This window comes from Marmota marmota, unplaced genomic scaffold, assembly GCF_001458135.2.
Source record: "Marmota marmota marmota unplaced genomic scaffold, marMar, whole genome shotgun sequence".
Lineage (NCBI taxonomy): Eukaryota > Metazoa > Chordata > Mammalia > Rodentia > Sciuridae > Marmota > Marmota marmota.
In genome coordinates, this window is record NW_026000153.1 from 10,766,053 (window position 1) to 10,789,553 (window position 23,501).

At 37.4% G+C, this 23,501-nt stretch overlaps 1 protein-coding gene across 1 annotated transcript in view; it reads left to right on the forward strand.

Annotated features, from left to right (window-relative positions):
• Npsr1 (neuropeptide S receptor 1) overlaps positions 1-23,501 on the forward strand; it is a 179,203-nt gene that overhangs the window by 11,179 nt on the left and 144,523 nt on the right. Inside the window, exon 3 of the mRNA XM_015490366.2 lies at positions 18,821-18,953. Coding sequence (XP_015345852.1) covers positions 18,821-18,953 — 133 coding nt within the window. The remainder of the gene's footprint in view (positions 1-18,820; positions 18,954-23,501) is intronic.

Below are 23,501 nucleotides of genomic sequence, written 5' to 3' on the forward strand. Positions count from 1 at the left end.
ATATATATATATATATATATATATATATATATATATATATATATGCATTAAGAGTGAATTTGCTTTTGAACAAACTATACCTTAATTTAAAAATTGATACATAGAATTTATGACTTTGGATGAAACATACTTTGCTGAATATTAAATTCATTATGTAAATCTCTAAGTGATATCATAGTAGAAGCACAGCTTAAGTCTCAGGAGGACTTGAAAGGAGGTGTAGAAGTTGATGGGACCAAATGAAAGATGAATGAACCGAAAGCAGCAAGCGTTTCAAAATGAACAGAGTGACGAATGTCTCATTTCACTTGGGCATTGGTCACCTCCTCAAAGATCTTTGACCCACCCAACCAAATATCAACATGCCCATCTTCACTCCTTGTCCCCCAGGCTGGTTTATTTTTCCTTTTAACATGTACATGGCATCATATTATATATCTAGGTATGCCTTATCTATCTCATAGTTTTTGGAAACCGTGTTTCTTGGACCTTCACCTAACTTCTCTGCGGTGTGTCCAGCCTGAACACCTGCATGCACCTGGTGCAGAGTACAGCCTCACAGAATCTTGAAGAGTGAACAGATCCTCTCTTTGACTTGGCATTGTTCTGGGCATGAACTGACAAAGAATCCAGGTCCATGAATTCAGGACCCATGGGTCCTCTTTATCTTACTTTACAAATAGACATCAACTTTTACCTTGAGTAATATATGTAGTCATTCACCTATATTTAGTGCTGGTGAAGACTATGATGTTGCTGCCAAATGTTGGAATATACAATGGGGCTTCTGGGAAGAGCCACTGGATAACTCTCGAGGAGGAAAAGGAACAGGCTGCTGAAACCTGTTTTAGTGGACGCAGCAGTTAGCCTTAACCCTCTTCTCACTTTTCCATCTGAATACTTTGCATTTAAATGAGGCACATTTTCAGAAACTTTATTGGAGGCCTCTGAGATTTCTGAAAAGTCTTTCCCTTGCTGATAAAGGAAAAAAGACACAGCTGGCATTTTTACCTTCCCCCTTTCTTCTGCCTTGAATGCAGTGCACAGAGCTGTAGCAGCCTTTCTGTGACAAGAGAAAAAGCACAGCAGTCTCAGTGACGAATGCCAGAAGCAATCTGCCTTCCAATTTCTGATCGTCTGAGAGAAATTAAAACTTATTTGTATTAAGTGGACTTTCTCTCATTCTGAGCTGAACACTTTCCTAACTGATACTAATATCAGGTGCAACAGAGATGTGAAGAGTACTGAAGCCAAGGAACCACCAAGAGTCAGGCAAATATTCCAGTTATTCCACCGTTGGGCAGGGCAGAAGCTGGCTCTGTCCATTTTTTTTCCATCCTGCTATTATCTAGATTACAAAAGAACTGAATAGATACTTTTAAATATTGATTCAGTTTGGATTATATGCTTTTGAGTAACCAAGAAAGTCTTTCCCTCTTTACAAAGAAAAGGACCTTAAATTTTCTCCTCATTCCAAAAAAAAAAAAAATAACAGTGTCATTCAGTGATGTCACTTTATAAAAAAATATTAAAGTACTTTTAAAACTTTAAGTTCAAAAATGACCCAAAGCATTAGGTCACTATTTCAATGAGTTTTGATTGTTTCTTTATTCTCCTCCCAAAAGCAGAGTTGAAAACAACCAAGAAAAGTGTGACCTGAGACATGGCCTCTGGGCCCCTCCTCCAGTTTTCTATTGTGGGACCCTCAGGGTTGCTCTGCCCAGGAGGGTCTGCCGTGAGTGCAGAAGGATGGGGACTTCCCTGCCTGGATGGTCAAGTGGGACCTGCCATGTGTCCTGCACAAGATACAGTTTTAGGGGACAGAAGGGTAGGGTGGTCATGGAGGAGCCTTACTCACTGAGATCCTGTGGAAGTCCTCCAAGCTCAGAGTGGGTGGTAGTTCGGGAGGGCTGACATTCTTCCCCTCAAAGACCAGTCTCCCAGACACTCCACTTACCCAAATTATTCATCTATCACTAAAGGCTAATAAAGCAGAAACTTCCTGGGACTCCTCCCCATGAGTTCCATTTTTGGAAAGAGACAGTTTTCCTATAGACAAGATAATAGTAAGTGGCTGGAGAGGAATAAGTAATAAGCATGCTCATAGGTATCTGCATTTCTGGGTCACACTGTGACCTGTGACTCATGCTCTTGTTTTTGACGTGTTTCCCAAGAACCCAGATGAAGGTTTCCTGCCCTCTCAAGAGTGCCCCCTTCCTAGCCTCCTCGGATGGCCTTTGCTTTGGACCTTGCTGTCTGTTTTATACATCTTTTTCTTCCCACTTTCCCCACCCACTCTTTCATTTTATCCAATATTTTATTCTCAATAAGACAATTTCAAATATTAGTGTAAAAACAATTCTGAGTAACACTAATTCCATCCCTCAAATGTCTCTTCCCAGAACACACATCTCTCCAGCTTTATAGGGCCATTTGTATTTTTTTAAAAAGGCCTTTGCTTAATGTAAATAAACCCTTACTCTTTGGGAGAGTTCTGGGGCATAAGATGGTAAAGAAGGTGGCTGGGAGGCTCAGTGGTGAGTACTTGCTTAGCATGCAGGAGGCCCTCCGTTCACCTCGGCACCACAAAATAAGGTTTGTTTGTTTGTTTGTTTAAGGGCACTCAGGGTCTAAAGGATTCTGAGTTTCTTGAAGAAGCTAGAACTCTTCTGGTGGGCTGGAGCCCTGATTCAAATAGGCCTTGAACCAGGAAAGAGATCTCCTGACAACACTGAGAATTCCTTTCACATACAGATATTGAACCAAAGTATCATAACTTAGCACAAAATGAAAAGGACTATTGTGCGTGCTCAGATGCAGGTTTCTTTCTTTATCCATTATTGAAGACTATGATACTTGATAACACATAGCAATTCATGCAAAGGCAAGAAATTCTTTGGGCTAAGAATAAATTCTACTCCTTTTCCAAGGCATTTAGTGCCTTTTAAGAATTTTTGGCCTAGATTGAGATAAAAATGCAAAGGATTTTTTGAGCCTCCTGGACTGACTGGTTTGGACCTGGAATGTCCCACAAAGGCTTATAAGTTGAAGGCTTGGTCCCCAATGCAGCAATGTTTAGAGTGGGGTTCTTGGGAAGTGATTAAAAATCTGATTTCATAATTTGGACATGTATATGCCCATGAAGGGTAGGTATCTCTTGTTCCTGGCTTCTTCCTCCCCATACTCTTCTTCCTGGATGCCATGAGGTGAGCAGCATTGCTCTGTTGCACCCTCCATCATGATGTCCTTCCTTCCCCACAGCAGGGCCACAAGCAAAGAACTTAGCTGATTGTGGTCTTCTCTGAGACCATGAACCAAAGTAAACCTTTCCTTCTCTAAGTTATTTTTTCAGGTATTTTGTCATAGCAAAGACAATCTAATACAACAGGAAATATGAGGGTCTGAGCTGAGTAGATCCTTGGGGAGAAGATTCCTCAGATATTTATACCTGTATATTAATAATAAATAAACTCCCACAGGCCTATTTTTTAACTATATGAATCATCAGGCAAAATATTGTTTTGATATTTTTATTACATAGTAGTTATAGTTGGCTCTCTATATTCATGGGTTCTACATCCTTGCATTCTACCAAATGAACAAGAAAAAATAAATTTTAAAAATATCTGTACCAGGGGCTGGGGATGTGGCTCAAGCGGTAGCACGCTCACCTGGCATGCGTGCAGCCGGGGTTCGATCCTCAGCACCACATACAAAGATGTTGTGTCCGCCAAGAACTAAAAAATAAATATTAAAATTCTCTCTCTCTCTCTCTCTCTCTCTCTCTCTCTCTCTCTCTCCCCCCTCTCTCCCTCTCTCTAAAAAAAAAAAATCTGTACCAAAGATGTAAATTAACTTTTTTATTGTCATTAGAATACAGTATGACAACTTTTACATAAAATTTACATTGTATTAGGTATTATAAGTAATATAGACATGAGGTAAATCACATGGGAGGATGGGAGAGGTTATATGCAAACACTGTACCATTTTTATAAAGGACTTGATGTGGGGGGAGGATTCAGTAAAGAGATGACAGTACTTTTCCTACCAAATTATAAAAATCTGGACCTAATTTACCCAAATGTTAGTTGTGTTGTTTTGTTTTCAAGAGTCTAAAGCTTAAACAACGATTTAAATGTTAATTCCAATTCTTGGTACTACAAATACTTCATTTGTTTATTCAACAGATATTAACTGTTCTATAAACTTGAAGCCAAGTGGGTTTTCAGAGGATCTGTGGTCAAATGTGCTATGGGGATTCAAATAGAGTCTCGGAATATAATTGTCTAGGTTTCTAATACACCCTATTTGTGTTAATGTTGAAGTCCTCATGTGATCAAAGAAAAAAATCGCAAGAAGATTTTTCACATTGAGGTTAGTGTAGAGTACATTTGTGGCATTTCTATCTGGTGAAGTCAGACCGTACTACCAACACAGTTCCACACTTCAAGGCCCTGACTCTCAAGAGAACGATTAGGCAGTGGGAAATCACTAAAAATGTATGATCTGCAAATACATGTGACCCGTGGTGGGGACGATGAAATACTCCAGACCATTGAGTAATCCTTCCTTGTCAGAGTAGAATGTCCCGGATGTGGATGCTAAAGTGGGAAATACATATGAGACAGTAATCCAGAGTCTACTGAGTCACTTTCTTATCTAGTCCCTATCTGAAGGAGCAAATGTCATATGCTTTCACCTGTGATGATGGTGACATCATTTTCCCAAAGATGGGAAAAGGCAGCTCAGGTAATTGAGACAATTGAGGATCCCAGAAGGACAAGAATCTTTTGGTAGCATGTTGTTCTAACTTAGGACAATGATCCAGAGTTGACCTTTCTCCATTTCTGCAAGAGCTGGTTTTCAGGACCCAGCTCCAGTTTCTCATTATAAACCTTTCTCACTCTGTGACTGCTCCCAGCAGGCCTGGATGGCCACTGTCCACCCTCACTAACCTGTAGTTTTCATCCTCTGCCTTAACTTGTATTTCCAGACATCTTCTTCACTTAGCTACTTCTACTTATTTTTTTCAGATTCAGCTCACATATCAATTTCTTTAGGATATATTTCCTGTCCAACTACAAATAGCTCCTCTCCAACTTCTACTACATGTTCCTTATTTAGGATTCTACAACATTTCCACAAGGAAAGTTACCACTGAACATTTTTGTTTACATACCTGCTTTTACCATCAGACTATGAGCTCTGATCTTAGCCTTCTTATAATCCCAAGTATGTAGAACTTTGCTAGTAATCTCAAAAAAAAAATGATTATCAAACTTCATACAGAGTAGAAACCAATAGAATCACATCCACAGATCCATGATTTCTAAGAGAGCTTCCCACTTCTACCACTTTGACCACAAGGAGTACAAGCCAAGGCCCTCCCCTCAGGTCAAATGCCTCCTTGTGTTCCACATTACCTGACAGTTCATTGATGACTCTCAGTCCACAACTATTCATAATGTCATAGTCCCAGCCTCATTTCCCATCCTATGCAGTTCTCTATTTTCCATGTAGAAGGCTTCCTACGCTCTTGACTTGCCAGCCCCTCGATAGGTCCAGAAATCACACAGGGAACAACCTCCATTCCTGTTCTAGATCCCTGTTAAAAGTCACATGAAATGCCTTCCACAGGTTAAAAAACAAAAACTTCCACATTTATATGTAGCTTATAATGTTTTATTATTTTTTTGTTTTCTCAGCCAAATATTAAGTAAAAAGACTACCATGGGTAATCCAAGATAGCATCCCCGTAGCTCTTGGTACAACAGCTAGAGAAGATGAATATAGTATGACAATATTTCAGCTGTATGTGCAAGGCTGTCTTCCCAGCTGGACTGCTGGAAGGAAACCAGATTTTGTTTCTGAGGAAAAGGCAGATTTTCCAAAAAGATACCATCAAGAGATGGCTATTTGGAGGAAGAAAGGTGGGCCCTTCTGAGCAAGCGCAACCCTACCTTTGTCTTTCTTGGGATTTACACTGTTCCTTTTTTTTTTTTTTTTAATCTGCTGGTAGTGCTTCTAAGGGAGATAGTGTAGAGGAAGAGAAAAGTTGGAATAAATCTGAGTGAGAGGTTCTTGGTTGTTCAGTACCTGCTCAGGAGCCCTCATTTCCCCATAACGTGTCTCACTCTTCAAGTCTAATTAAGCATTTCCAGAAATTCAAAGCTTTGCCATCTCTTTCTACCTGTGTTACTTTAAATTATATGCTCATAGGTGTCTGCATTTCTGGGTTACACTGTGACTCATGCCCAGTGGAATTAGAGATTTCAGATCTTGGTTTCTGATATTACCAACCCACCTAAGCAAATTAATGAGGCTTTGATCGGAGATCAGGTATTGTGAATGCCACAAGCCACACAAGTCTCAATAACAAGACAGTCCAGTTTCTTTGTTGCATTCCTTGAGAACTGAGGCTGAATCAGTGAATCTTTTCTCTAAGACTTCATTTCCTGTCTTGTAAAGTAATAGATATTTGCTCCTTCCTGTGCTTGAGATATTCATCTTCAACTCCACACAAATAACAGCATTCATAAAACAAACCATGAAATGTGAGGGGTAAGAAAGCTTTGTGACCTCAGGATGGATGATGTAGCTGTATCTTTTGTGACATTTATGATTACTCTTATGTGAAAGCTGTGTATTGCTCTGGTGTTGAAAATATGTAATTGGCATTGAGCTTATGCTCAGTCCTCAGAGATATAGTTGTGACTCTAACCCAGCCTCGGAAACCCAGTTCAAATTTTGGATCGGAAGGAAGATGAAGATTTGTTCCACACATAAAAATTGAAAGCAGAGTAAATGAGGCAACTTCACAGTCCCTGACTCCAAATGTGGTCAGAAATCCACTGTAGAGAGTAGGGCATGTCTGGGTCAGTCAAGCACAGCTGTGTTCAGATCCCAGCTGAACCATTTATGAGCCAGGTAACCAAGGGGGTAACTTCTGTGAGCTTCATTTCCTTTCCTGTGAGATGGAGGACAGTGATACTTTATCGGTTAGGTTCTAAGTAAGCCACATGGAAAGCATATCAAAGGAGGCATGGCCCATGACAGTCAATCAACATTTATTGCCACTTAATATACATTATAAGCTAAGTAAGTGAGTTGCTGGATTAATGTGATTCGCTCACATCATTTGGTTTACATTTACTCTATAGTTGTTAAAGATATTAGTTTTTTTTGTCTCCAATTTTCCAGGACTTTACTGAAAAGAATCATTAGTCAGTATGGGGTGGAGGGTCATCCAATGATTAATCCTTGGATATGCTTAAATCATGTCTTCCATTCCAGATATGCCTGGCACATCCAGATTCAACCAGAGTAACTAAATGTCCTTTATTCTTGAGGTAATTGTCATTTTAAATGACCTTTTCTGTGATCCTTAAAGTAGTCTTTTACTTGTCATCAACCATCTAACAGATGTTTATTAAAAACCTTCCTTGGACCAGATAGATTCCAAGCTTGTAGAGTTTGCCCACACTCATGGGCATCCTTCTGTTTCTGGAAGAATGGTTCATAATGCAAAATCCCAGGTATCAGTCCTGTGGCAGCACAAGCCTTACCAAGGGAACCCTGCAATTCATCTCTATCAATCCCAGCTTGCAATTCTCTGAGTCTGCAGAGAGCTGACGTCATTGTGTGAATTAATTAACTTGAGGTTGAAAGGCAATCAGTCATGAGTCAGCAACCATGTAACTGGTTGAGAACACCTTAGTCATTGAAAAATTCTAAATTCAACTGCTTTTTCAAGCCAGTAGAAGCATCTGACTGTAATTTTGCTTCACATAACCACTAGGGGGCATTTAGTCCCCAACTATATTCTGCAATAGATTTAAGAATGGTGTTGGGACATGGTCAGTATGGGGAGGGAGGGTTGTAGGTAGAGTGTCTGTTAGGTTCAGGTGACATTTCAGTGGACTGGTACTGAAAGTAGGTTAAACAGGATAAACTTAAGCATTATTATGAAAAGGTAGTTAGTTATTGGTCATTCCTCAAACTTATGCATAATCCATAAAACTAAGAAAGGAAATATCACTTGTTTTTAATAGCAGTATTGGGAATTAAACCCAGGACTTTACAAATGCTAGATAAGCACTGTATCTCTGAGTTACAACTCCAGCCTTGATTACCCCATTTTTTAAATATATTTATTATACCTTTATTTTATTTATTTATTTTTTTATGTGGTGCTGAGGATTGAACCCAGGGCCTCACACATTCTAGGCAAGAGCTCTACCACTGAGCCACAACCCCAGCCCCCTTAATTAACCCATTTTTATTGCATGTCTACTATGCATCACACTGAACTCAGCATCTTCATCTTCATCATCTTATCTACCCATCACAACTATCCTGAGAAGAGTTTTATTTTTATCTTAATAAATGAGAAAGCAGAGGTGAGGTAGGCTATAGTGCTATATCACACTTGTAGTATATACCCAAGACTGAGTAGAGTCTGGCTCAACCACACCTCTCATCAGGGTGTGGGGACTTATTTCCTCAATTCTTATTACCATCACTCCTAAATCCGTGTGTGTGTGTGTGTGTGTGTGTGTGTACGCATGTATGCACAAGAATGTTGTGAATAAATGAGCAGGCAGCTAAATGCTTAGTGATCCTTGTATATTTGATGCAGCAGGATTTAAACTTGACTGAGTGTAACTTACACATGCTACGTGTTTTATTCTTTCTTGTAGTACCAATACCAAGGCTGCATTTGGCACATAGAAGATAAGTAATAGATAATCCATGAAATAATAAACTAATAAGTAAATATGGCTCTTAGAAAGACTCCAGAAAGCAATAGTAGGGTATTTGCTCCATCTGGATGATTCCTGAAGCTAATGACATAAGACCAACTTCCAAAAGAATGCTTAAGGGAGAGGAGAGAGACCTGTTTTTGTGAAGCAAGATTTGCCCAGCCTGTCCCAAGACATTAGTCAATCTTCAGAAGAGATCTCAACTTGTTCATAGAATTCTTTGGACCTAACCCATAGCACACTTATCTCAAGCTCCTAAGATAATAACGATCCACTCCAAGCCAGTCCTGACCTTCAGTCCTCCTGAGAGCTGACATCCAATTCACAAGCATATCAAACTAGGGTAGTTTTGTCCTCAGTGGTTATCACTACATACTCCCCATGGAGCAGATCTGAAGCCTGCCTTGAAGACACTTGACACTTCAGGATTGTGCTATACAAAGATGAAGAAAGTAGCCAATTATTTTAGACAAAAACTTGACTTGGGGCAATCTGAGCTTTGATGACAGTACCATACTTGCCAACTTGCCATGTGAAAAGCCAACTATTTACCTCTTCCAGTAGTGGTATTCTGGAAATGTTCTCTAATTATACTTACCCAGGAAGGTAGATGTGTGAAGAAAGAACAGGAAGGTGAGACACAGTGCAAAATAGCTCATGTTCTCTCGCTTAATCTCTTTCTCCTTCCATTTTCTTCCTAAAGCTCATTGCAATGTAATTGTAGTTGAAACACATTCTGTAACAGAAGTAGACTATATGGAAAGTTGATACCCACCTATTGGAACAGTGGAGGAAATTCTATAAAGTGTAGAGTAGGCAAGAGGTTCTGAGGGCAGGGAAGATGATTTTTGTGTATTACACCTGAGGCCAGAGTCTCCCTAGGGAAACAGTAGGGGAGAGGCTGGCCCCAGGGATTCCACCAAGCTGAGTTCAGCAGCTGAGATTGGAGCAGTCTCCAGCAAGCAGATTTCTGTTCACTGGATGCTGTAGATGTCACAGAGGGGGACTGTGGCCAGTGCCTTCTCACAGCTTACAGGACGTGGACAGCTGTCCAGTAACACTTGGGCAGGACCATGGACAGTGCTGGTAAGGACACAGTTTCCTCAGGGAAAACAACCATGGATCTTCTACCTCCCTGACACCTCCCCCCTCCCCTTCTTTGGCTGCTTCTAGGCATTGCTGTCCCTTGACTCACCACGCACACCTGGGTTTCTGGCCTGTCCAAAAAAAATCACAGGCAATAGAACTTTTCCCTTCCTTTTTGTCCAAGGCTAAAAGAATTCAACAGAGACCAAAGCAGTACTGGATAAGTGTAGGAATAAATCGCTACTCCCTACCACCACCCAAGCAGAGAAAAATTGCTGGACATGATACAGTGTTCCCTAATTTGCAAAAAAGAAATTGCTTAAGGCATCAATGTGCTTCTCCCTATGAAACTGATTTCCTGAAAGAAATGGGAACAAAATCTTGGACAATGTCTCATTTGTGTTCTCAGCAGGGCTTGAAACCACATTGCAATATGAAAGGGGGCATGCTTATGTTCAGAAAATATTGTTTTAACATGAAAATCCCATTATTTCAAGGAATTGAGAATGAACAGATGACTTGGTTGTTAAAATGTGAGAATACTCAAGAAATTCTCATAAAATTCACAGTAAACTTAGGAAAGCTAAATCTGATGAGGTGCAGAGAGATAGAGAGGAGATATGCAGGAAAATCCCATGAGATCCATACAATAAAACTCCAGTAGCAAGAAGAGGTCAAAGAAGAAGCGAGAATGAAAACAATAACAGAAGACAATTTATCTGACTTTAAAAATTGAGTCTTTTAATATAGAAAGGTCAAGAAGAATCATAATAAAAGACCTAACCTAAATCATCACCTAAATTTTGAGAATATTAAAAGGAAAAAAAAATTTATCAAGGACCTAAATAGAAAATTGCTTTCTGTATAGAAAATAAATGTGTATCTTCTCTATAACTCAGTGTTAGAGATCATGCTGAATATTTACACATTCACATTCATAATGCATATCTACAGAGCTCTAAGAGAAAAATATGTGTTTCAAAATATTAAAAGCTGTGAAGGTATAACAGATGTTTTTCTCTGTGCCATGTGAAGATTCAGAACACATTCTAAATCTCCTTTAAAAAAATTAAATTAGAATATTCTACTTCAGTTAGGAATAAAACAAAAACTTGAACACAGAATATATAACTAATAACTAAATATTTCTTGGTGAGATTTTTATGAAACTTTAATGCAATTGTTAAAATGACTCCTAGAAATATAATTATGTTAAAATTTAATAATCATCTGAATTTAAAAATCACAAATTATTTCAATAGACTCTGGGAGGATTGGGAGGAAATAAAAGGTAATTTACAATTTGGGTGGGCTTAAGCATATATATGAAAATTAGTTACCAAGTAGAAAAATGTAACAGTATAAACAAAAGATTCCATTTGTAAGGATTTAAACATATCTATGAATAAAAATTGTGAAGACTGAACATCTACCCAAAACAAATTTTAAAAAGCATTTGGCATTATTTAGCCAAGTTGAAAATGCTTCTCCATGTCCTAGCATTTGCATACATGCTAGAGCTTTACATTGGTAGCATTTTTTTTTTCTAATAGCTCCAATAAGAAACCACTCAAACATCTGTCAAGTACAAGTAATAAATAAATTGGAGTGTGGTCATACAATGGAATACTACATAGTAGTAAGTATGGAAACCCTACAACTCTATGCAACAAAATAGATGATTCATACTATCATAAACCAAACAAGCAAGATGCTATAGTTTGGATGTGTTTTGAGTGTAGTGCTCAAAGTTCATGTGCTGAAAATTTTGTTTTCAGTGTGGTGATGTTGAGGTGGTGGAACCTGAAATAGGTGGGAGCTAGTGGAAAGTAATTGTGTCATGTTAGCTTTACCTTTAGAAGGGATTAATGCTGAACTCTCAAATAGAATTAGTCCTTGAGAGAGTAGGTTGTTATAAAAACAGCCTGGCTCCTGAATCCCTCTTGCTTCCTGTCTTGTCATGTGATCTTTCTTGCATGTGCCCCACTATCATGCTATCTGCCATATTATGATATAGCCAAAAGGCTCTCACCAGAGCTAAGAAAATGCAGGCACCATGATTTCCCATATCCCAAACTGTGAGCTAAATAAACTTCTTTATGTATTACCCAGCATTAGGAAATTTGGTATAGAAGTAAAAGTGGACTAAGAAAACCTAAGGAATATACATGACATCAAACTCAAATAAAGTTGATAAGCAGAGAGTACTCTTTCTGGATTGACACACATGGTAACAGTAAAAATTAGACAAATAAAACTGGATTAGAGGTTATCTCTAGGAAGCATGGGATGAGATTATGATAAGGGGTTCACAAGGGGCTTTCTGATTTGGCAATGGGTTTCTTCATGATTTGATGGTAATTTCACGAGAGTTCATTACATTATTACTAGAGATCCATCATGTATCATATCTATCTATAATCATTTATATTATATAATATGTGATGTCTGTAATATATAAGATAGATATCTAGTAAACATAATTACCTCTTATTTTATCTATATAATAGATGCAATATAGATAATATCTATATAATATACAATATAGCTATCTAGTAATAATATATAAATAGATGACAGTAATAATATAGTAAAAGCTCCTATGCACTTTTTATGTGGTAAACTTTACAATAAAAATGCCACAAAAAATGTATTTGCAAACTGATAAAATAGTCAACATTAATATTACAAAGAGGTTGTATTCTTTTTGTGATAATGAATCTTATAAATTCGTCTAAAAGAAAAAGAAAATTGGTTATTCCCAAATACATAACTTATAAAATTAAAAAAGTCACTAAGAAGATAATGAAATGTTAATTGTAATTTACATTAATAAAATACTATAAATGTTTGTCACTCACTAAACTGGAAAAAATTAACAAAAAAAATAGTTCCTCATCATGAAAATATTTTTAAATACTCATTTTCATGTACTGGCATTGTGGGTAAGAGTTGATTCAGACATGTCTTGAAAGAAATTAATATGTATACAAGATTATTTAAAACACATTGATTTCTTTGACTTTAATCTTTCAAATCTTTTTACTTTTACTCAGGAATTAGGCTTATATAATGGATGTCCATCATGATATTACTTATCATTTAAGTAATGACTAAATTCAGTGTCCAAAAATAGGGGATCAGTTTAATAACTTACAATCTATCCAGATACCGGGAAATAGGCAGCTACTAAGTGATCAGGTGAAGACACATGTCACGAGAGTCCAAATGTCAGAGTCAAGCAAACCTGCTTAAATAGAGACCTCTTTTTAACCTGGGTGAACTTTTCAGCTTCAGTTGCCTCATGTATAAACCCAAGGATAATAAAACACACGTCTTTCACTGAGAGGAGGATTAAATAAAGGGATATAAGTCAAATGCTAGGAAGCTCTTGATTTGGTGTGTTGTGATAAAAAGAGAAAAAGCGAGTTCCAGAACAAAATCTTGCAAAAGACCCTGATTTGTGGGCACAGGAGCAAGAGGAAGAATCTATAGGTGCTGAAAGATTGATTTTGAAATTATATACCCCAGACTCATAAATAGGTATCTTTTAGTTCCTTCTTTTTCTATATCTTCTAATTTTGTAATAGCACATATTCTTTTTTTAGTATAATCATATTTATTGAAAAATTCCATTAATTTAGAATAATAATAAATGTTTAATAATGATAATTTGGGAGAAATGTTGTAGATTTTTTATTGATTTTTTAAAAAAATAAATAACAGTGGAATGCATTACAATTCTTATTACATGTATACAGCACAATTTTTCATATCTCTGGTTGTGTATAAAGTATGTTGACACCAATTTGTGTCTTCATACATGTCCTTTGGATGATGATGTCTCTCACATTCCATCATCCTTGCTAATCCCCTGCCCCCTCCCTTTCCCTCCCACCCCTCCTCCCTATGTGGAATTCATTTATTCCTCCCATGTTCCCCCTTCCTACCCCACTATGAGTCAGCCTCCTTATATCAGAGAAAACATTTGGCATTTGTTTTTTGGGGATTGGCTAACTTCACTTAGCATTATCTTCTCCAACTTCATCCATTTACCTGCAAATGCCATGGTTTTATTCTCTTTTATTGCTGAGTAAAATTCCATTGTGTATATAGGAAAACTGGGAATGGAACCACCATTTGACCCAGTTATCCATCTCCTTGGTTTATACCCAAAAGACTTAAAAACAGCATACTATAGGGACACAGCCACATTGATGTTTATAGCAGCACAATTCACAATAGCTAAACTGTGGAGCCAAACTAGATGCCCTTCAGTGGATGAATGGGTTAAAAGAAAAGTAATGGTACATATTCTGACAAGTTTTTTTATTATTATTATGATCCTTCATAAAATGAATGCACTACCTTCCACAAATCCAAATGTCACAGCAAGTATGACACTCTTCTTTGACGTTCCCAGCTCCCAGCCTACTGTCTCATCACTGGGTGCTGTCTCTTAGCTCCTATGGGTTGTTGCTCCAAGTAGACCAGCTGCATAGATCTAAACTCTTGAATTTCCTCTTTCATTTTACAACACTGACCCTTGGGCCCCTTTCAGCTTTTAAAGATTCGAGTTTTGCCCTGATGCCTTCCTCAGTCCAAGTGCCCAGAATGAGGAAGTAGGATTTCAGTCTTCCTTTGTCAGGATTGGAAAATCAATCATTCTTATCAGTTCCCGATTCCCAGGGGACAGTCCTAGCCCTCAAGTTTGTAACAGACTGAAGCACAGTTGCACTTTCCCAGTTATTATTGGCACAGGGGTGAGAATGGAGCTTTGCCTCCCACATAATTTTAGGCCTGGTCACCTCTGTTCACCTTGTCCTCAGGTAACCCATCACCCTGCATCACTAAACATGTTTCAACTTCATGCAACTGCAAGGTGTGCAGAGCCTTGTGGATTCAGTTTTTCTTTTCACATAAGTGAAGAATGGCAGTGTAGGAGATTGCACCTCTTCTCCAGCCAGCTAGAATGTGCTCAATCACTTCCTGGGGCTCTCAGCAGGGCCAAAGACACATGTGCTGTTCCCATGCAAGGAGACAGCCATCTTGAGACTGGGAGAAGTGAGAGTCGTGGACATTGGTGAACCACTAGAGTCATGAGCCTTCTCCTCTTTTCTATGGTTGAAATGCCTATGTTCAAAGTTCAATGAGTGAAATAGTTGGGGCATCTCCAGGGTCCTCATATCCTATGATGAACTCTAAATACCCTAGATCTTTTAAAGCTGAAAGAGAATACTTCATGGTGAGGGATTTCTGTAGACCGGGATATAGTATCTGAAGCCCATACACTGGTACACAAAAAATAAGAGACTATATAATTTACCATCAAAACCAAGGCCACTTTGGGAAAGTTAAATGTCAGTTGAAAAAATTACTTTGGGATAAGACAGTAAAACTAGGTCTGTCCTAGGAAAACCAGGTTGCATCATTACCCTAGCAATGGACCATACTTCGAGAAACACATTCCAAAGGTTTCCAACATGCACAGCTCCTCACAGCCATGCTCACAAGTCACAGACAGAAACATTTCTGAGAGATATGGAGCTTCCAGAAAACCTAGAATGTTAAGATGCCACGGGGAACAGAGGGAAATACAGAAGAGCTTGTCCCTGGAGAACTGGCCCAACACTGTCACAGCACTTCCTGGGGCCATTCAGCACTGCAGCTTGCTTCATAGACTGAGCAAGAGTATTTGGTGGGTCCTCTGTCAGACCTTCCCTGCTATACCACCTGCTCATTAGGCCACTTCAGATTTTTCTGAAGTATAGATACCCCCAGGACACTATCGTTACCCTTGACAACACACTATATTAAGGCTATATCAGGGATATGCACACTTTATCTACCACCCTGGTCCTCAACAGCAACATCTGTCTAGATCATGGAATCAGTGAGACTTTCTGCTAATGGGAACTTCCAACCATCTGCCTTCTTATACTGTTATCCATGTTACTATATAGTGTTTTTAAAGGCCAATCATCCAAATAAAGTTGTTGGGGTATCTCCAGGGTTCTCATATCCTATGATGAACTCTAAATACTCTAGATCTTTCAAATCTGAAAGAGAATACTTCATGGTGAGGGATTTCTTTCTTATGTCCCACTAGTTGAACAGAATGTGCTAGTAAGATATATCAAGGTCCTCTCCTGTTCTATCTGCTTCTGGCAACATAGTTAGTTGTCTAGTCATCTCAAAAGCATTTTTTTTCTCTTTCAAAAAAAAGCATTTCTTCATTGAAGCCAGGACAGTTCTTATCATAATAATTAGTTTCCATTCCTGAGGCTTTCTCAATACCCATGTGAGGACTGTTAGAGCAAATGAATCACCCTGAAGAAGATAACCCATCTGCTGAACCAAGAACCAGAGAGCAAGTATGTAGCTTGGGCCCATGCAAAGGAGCTGCCCTCCAAGTGGGAAATGACAGAAACATTCTCTACGTAAGGTATCTGCCCCCTGTGCCCTCCAAAGTAGCACAGATCTTCAACCCTGTGGTCTTCCCATGCCAGTTCTACATCACCATTCTACAACTACCACAATGCCTTCCTCCCTAACTTCCATAATACTGTACTCCCAAGGATCTGACTTCTGTCCTAGGCTCAGGAACCCAACTGAAAACCTGGGATGGAGAGTCAAATTATCAACTTGTTAAGTGAGGTACTCATGGAGATGCTCTCTAGCTTCAGCCTGGAATTCTGGCAAGGATAGAAACTGGAGGGTTAATTCCAAGAAAATTTCCCTTTCTCTGAAACCTGGTAGAAAAAGTTTACATTCCAACTTGGCATCCAAAGGGAATCACAGTTCTTCTGTGTTCAGGAGTTGGGGCCTAAGAGAATCGAACAAACTCCCTTCATTACCTAAGCCTGTAAACTTGCCCAGTCCTTCAACATATTTTGTTTTCCTAGACTTAATCTATTTCTTGGATCAAAGTATTTTGTTACATTATATAAAATATCACTTTTATTTGGCTATCCCTCCAACTGACTAAGAAAGAAAGTTTGAACAATATGGAGACTTTCTTAATTTCAAAGGACTGGGGAAAAATGTACACTGTATTCAAAATTATTTTTACTTTTTGGGAATGGGGAGCTATGTAGCAAGGAGAAAGGAAGATTTGGTTCTATCTCCATTGTTTTAGTTTCTTAAAGGAGAATTCATTCTTATATGTCATTATATAATTTTAAAATTAATTTAATATAGTAAACAGAAAAAAGTGCAGCCGTGACATTAGGTACTCAGGGAGCATATCAGTCAGTGTTCTCCAGAATTATATACATACATATGTAAGATGGTCCCTGATTTAATGATGATGGAACTCATGATATTTTTTGGCCTTACAATGATGCAAAAGATATATGTATTCAGTAGGAATGGTACTTGAATTTTGATTTTGAGCTTTTCTTGGACTAGCAGTATGTAGTATGATACACTCTTGTGATGCTGAGAATGGAAATTTTGTGCCACAGCTCCCAGTCAGCCATGTAATCAGGAGAGTGAGTAACTGATATTCTACAGTGTACAGTATTGCCACAGCATTCATAACTTGCATGAGATAGTCATTGCTCTATTGTAAAATAGATTTTGTGTTAGATAATAGATAGATTGTCCTACTGTGGGTTAATCTAAGTGCTCTTAGCACATTTAAGGTTGGCTAGGCTAAATTAGGATGTTCAGTAGATTAGATGTATTACATACACTTATAACTTATGAAATTTTCAATTTAGAATGTGCCCGCTAGGATGTCACCCCACTGTAAGCCAACTCACTGGCTAAGGTCCACCCACATTAGTGAGGGTCATCTGCTTCACTCTGTGTCAAGTAATATCAGATGTTAATTACATCTATAAAAGATCCTTATCACAACACTTAAACTAGGGTTTGACCAAACATCTGAACACCCACAGCCTAATCAGGTTGATACATAAAATTTAACAACCACAGGGAATTTCTTCTGGCTCTTCTTATCTTCTCCTCCAAACAGAAGCTCTGTGGCTTCAGTCTCAGATCTGTGCATTCTTACAAGGACCCTGCCCAGACCTTTTGAGCTGATGTCTCTGTTGGGCCATTTGGCTTTGAGTTCAAGTTTCTCCAGCATCCCTGCGGCCACACACTCTTCCCATGAGCTTGTTCTGCATCCTGAGTCTAGCTCATTCTGATGCCTTGGCCTCTATTCATTCTGGGCCACAGACATCACACCAATAACAAGACCCATTTGAAGAATCATGGGAGGCTTTTTATGAAGTATTGGCATTATAAATGAGAGGTATTCATGCTTTTTGTTATTGTTTTACTAATCACACATATTTCAGCAGAACTTTAATATTACAGTCTTATGAAATTCTGCAAAAGGATAGAAAAGAGAACCCATAATCATTCTACCCTAAAATAACCACTCTTAACATTTTAGTATACTTCAGCCTTTTTCCTATGTGTATAATTTTGTAGAGTTGTAATCATACCCAATATATAATTTATCATGTTTTCCCACTTACCATTATACTATAAGTATTTTTAATCTAGTCATAGAGTCTTCAAGGTTGTCACTGTTAATCGTTACACAATAGTTCACTGAATTGAAATGCTTGATTCACTTAACTATCTTGTTATCTATACAATTTCCAATTTCTTCTTATAATAAGTATGCACTACAATCTTTGTGATTCAGTGTTCTTTTTCACACCTTGAACTTTCTCATGGAGTTAAAATTACTTGGCCAAAGAATAAAACTTCTGTTGTTTGTTTTAGTCTCTTGCTATACATTTCTAAAAATATTTTAAGGCACATTAATTTACTGTGCTGCTGATGTAAATGTGGACCATGTTGTCATTATTCTCTTGAGATTCAAACTTCCACATGTGAGGATAAGGGACCAGAAGGAACACATCCAGCACCAATGCCTGCACTGTACATTCAGAAAAGTAGCCTGGTCCTTACAGTACAGCTGTTCTGTGTTTCTCTGCTCCTTACAGACTGAGCAGTTGATAACCCTGTGGGTCCTCTTTGTATTCACCATTGTTGGAAATGCAGTCGTGCTGTTCTCCACATGGAGGAGGAAGAGGAAGTCCAGAATGACCTTCTTTGTGACTCAGCTGGCCATCACAGGTAAGCAACTGTTTCAGTGGGAGAGGAAGAAGTTGTGTGCACAATCCCTATGGCTCCTGCTTTTGATTATTCTACCAATAGAAATGCAGTGCTAGCAGTCAAAAGGTATCAGTAAACTCAGGAGCAATTTCTATAAAACTGATGTTTGAATATTTCCTTTAACAAATTTAACACATTTATATGCCAGTGAAATATAAAAATAAGTTCTTATATTCAGAATTGGAAATACCATTGTTAATATCACCAAAGGGTTCTATAGGGTTTTCTTATACATAGCCGTCTCCCTAGTTCACTAAGATAATATCGCCATATCATCCCATATTGGGAACTTAAGTAATACATCCTAAGAAATGAACCAGAAAGATCTCTATTCAATAATAAAAAGAGAAGTGTCAGGTACTTTGCAGACTAAATCCTGTGGTACTGCTTTCAAAGTGCAAGTGAAGGTGTAGCACCTCTGCTGGAGGGGTATGAGGAAGCAAGATGATATCCAGGATCTGAATGTTTAAATGTAAACTTCGGGAATGGCCTACTTGGTAGATGTGCAAGCACAGCACTTCTGGAAGGGAAATGGCAAAATATCAAGAAAGAAGGTGATCTATGAAGGGAAGACCCCAATAGGAAGGTTTAGAGGCTAGATTGGTAGAGCTCATGTTCAAAAAGAAAAGGAAAATACAACCAGGAAGAGAGTAGCATTCCATAAAGCCAGAGAAGAGAGTGGGCAAATGAGACTCACAGAGGTTCCAGGCTAAGCCTGGCTGGAGTCCTGAGCTCTGGGAGCAGAGCAGATAGCTGTCATATTACTTTAATTTGGATCAGTCTATAATGGAATCTCAGTGGCATATAAATGTGTTAAATTGCAAACAAATTTTTAAGTCTTAAGTGTAAACAAGGACTGATGTTAGATGACTTTCAAAAGGATCTATTTAGTACAGTTCAACCTGTGCTGTCATCCTAGCTGCAGTACCGGCAAAGGAGTTCTTGGAATTTAGCCTTGAGCCAAAATATGAAAAATATGACATTAACCTATAGGAGAACCTTAGTTATGCCTCATTCCCAACCTGGATCCCCCTTTCTTTGCCTATGTATTGTAGCAAGACTCTGAGGAAAGTTGACACAACCTGAGCTACTTGAGCTATGAGAAAGACACCATTAAAAAGTATAAAGAAGGGCTGGAGTTGTGGCTCAGTGGTACAACGCTCGCCTAGCAGGTGTAAGGCACTGGATTCGATCCTCAGCACCACATAAAAATAAATAAACAAAATAAAGGTATTGTGTCCATCTACAACTAAAAAAGAAAAAAAAAAACATTTAAAAAGTATAAAGAATATAAGAACCACCTAAGCCCAAAAGGTGGGACACGTGATGGGGGAAATCTCCTTCAGTCATTCCTATAAACAGGAGTCCCATTATTCACTCTCACAGCTGTAGAGGAGTAGAGAGTGGTAATCGTAATCCAGTAAATCCTAGGATTCAAAATACCTGATTGAGAGCATCACAACTTGTTTCATCACATTTCTCTGATTACAGTGCTGTAACCCATATTCTCTGAAACTATGTATTCTCTAAGAGTGTAAAACTTAGAGGTGGCAAGGATATCAACTTGGAATTTAAAGTCTTGCCACAAATAACAGATCAATCATGGAAATTTCACCATTATTACCAAAGAGAAAAGATGCATGTTCTTTTCTAATTCATAGTCTGTTGAAACCAGGTTTGATTTCTCATGAATGTTCTAGACAGACTGTTAACACTTTCTGGAGAAACTCAAGATGTCAGGTGAGGAGCAATTCAAGCAAAGAATAATTCTCAAAAACACAGCACTGCTAATGGTCTAAGATGAAGGCTCAGAGAGTCTGTGATTAAACTGCTTATATGAGATATGAAAATATCATCCCTGCCCATCTCTCCATGATTTCAGATCCTTGGGGTAGGAGTGATGGTACATCTCTGAGGCCAGAGTATGTTTGTAAAAGTTACTTAGGTATCAACTGAGAGACACCATTCATTGAGATTTATATTTTGATTTGATTTGAATCCTCTACCATAAGTCAATGTTATGCCCAAAGTTTCTGTAAATTTTCTGAACCCTATATTTGTATCACTTTTGGTTCTTGCTTCCTACTCAACTATTAATCTCTCATGTCACCAGCATCTTGTGTTATTTAACTTGGGTTTGTTGCTGTTGTTCCATGCTGTCCCTGTCAAGGCACTCAGCCTCTTTTTACTTTACTTTTTAAAATCATCCACAGAAATAGGCCTTACTATGCTTAAAAGGCTTTACTGAACACTTCACGCAATATAAGGATATCATATCAATGAAAAGTAAATTATCTTAGAATATTTTGTGTTTTTAAAACTTTCAGCTGCCACTAGACATTTCTCAATGTTACCTTGCTCTATCTAGCCTTGTGTTTTATCTTCATTTTTTTACTTTTTTTCACTTTTGAATGTCTATTATCGAATGCCAAGAGCTTCGATTTTTCTATTCTGTTTTTATTCCTATCAAACCATCACATATTTTCCAAAGAAAATAGCAAACTTTTTAAACTAAACAAGTAATTTCCTAAAAAAAGAAAGAAAGAAAGGAAAAAAGTACCATAGAACCAGTGACAATGATAAACAGACAAGCAAAAACACATATTCATATTTCTATTTACATGTCATAACATGTAAATAAACTGGTTTGAATTGTAGAAAACTGCATGATAAGTAATGTTAGCTCAATAACATGCCTTCAGCTTTCAAAAATTTTGAGGTGGTTCATTTTAGACAAACTCTGCTGCCTACAGTATTAGAAAATCTGAACAAATTTTAAAAATTATTAGAGGGCATCATGTGACTACCAAAATAGCTAAGACTTGAATGACCAAGATAACCTTATAAAAGATAACACCAAGGTTAAATACATTACTTGATACCACTATTCCCATCTACGAATCAATTTAAAAGCAGAAACAGAATCTTGAAAAGCGGAATAGAGTCTTTAGTAGTCTTATTGGACTTATAGGACAAAAATTTCTCTGCCCAGGCATAGCAGCTTTTTTTAATACCAGTATCTCTGATGGGGCTACTGACATGCTACAACTTATAAGAGTGAACTGAAAATAGACCAGCCCTCACAAAGACTAAAAGAAACCTCCAACACTAAATGGAATCAGATGATCTATGTGCTACCTCTATATGTACCTAAGCTATCTTTCAGAACAAAAGTAAATCCACTTTAGAGTATGGATTTTATTTATAATATTATCAAAAAATGTTAAATTAACTATACTTTTTCATTTACAGTTTTTCATTTCATAAAAGTAATCAGGAATGCAAAAGTCAAGAATTGACCAAAGGCAAGGAGAAAAGTAGACAAGGAAAATGGTGGCACAAGAGATCTAGCAATTGGAATTAACAGTTATAAAATTTATAACTATTGCTAATCTGTTCAAGAAACTGAAAGACTGAAAGTCCTAGAAAGAAATAACAGGAAACTTAAAAAATGAAAATTTTAACATAATTAAAACTAAGACTACAATAGTAGAGTTTGGCAGTAAATTAAATATAGCTGAAGAGAAATTATTGAACTGGAGAATAGATCAGAAGGAAATAATCAGATTGAAGCATGGAAAAATGAAGGATGGAAACTACAGAAAAAAAGTAAACAGCATATGGGCACAGTGAAAAAACTCTCGGAAAGAGATAAGATAGAATAGATGGAAATAATAGTTGAAGGTATGATGGCTGGTAATTTCCCCAAACTCCTGAAAGACATTAAACCATGGATTCAAAGCACCACAAAGTGGTGCATATTTTTTTTAAAAAAAGTCAAACAGAGAATTAGAACATAGAAAAATTATTAGATTATGTAAAACCTCCAAAATCTTGAATTTAAGTAAATAAAAACTATTAACTGAATTCACTTATATTTTATTTTTAAAGGTTTGCTCATATTTTAAGGATACATCCTAAACTATGTATAGATAAACTAAAAATATGTCTTTTATTTACTTCAAAACAATTTGAGGGCAATGGTGGGCAGTGATACAGATTTTCCGAAATTGAAAATTGTTGAAGCTTGATGATAAGTTCATGAGTTCTTATACTATTCTCTCTAATTTTCATGTTTGAACTCTTCTTGACAAAACTTAAAACAAAAATAAAAAATATACATGACAATAATGAACAAAATAAAATAAACAAAATAAAGAGATTTAGAGAGTTAAAGACTTTAAAGTCCTTGAATTTTTTGTATGTAGTAACAGTACTAACTTATATTAGATTTTAATGTAAAGAAGGTATGTTGACTCTCCAGGGTTATCTACCCAAGTTATGAAAAATAAGTTCCTGGACAAAAGAGAGACACAATGGAATATTTTAAATATGCCAAAATTTATATAGGATATATGTGTTATTATAATTAATCTATAGGAAGTTAAGAAGGGAAAGAAAAGTTAGAATTATTAGGACAGAATCAATACGATATAACTTTAAATGACAAATATATTGGCAGTTGTGTATGGACTAAATATTTCAATTAAAATAACAAGATTATTGTAC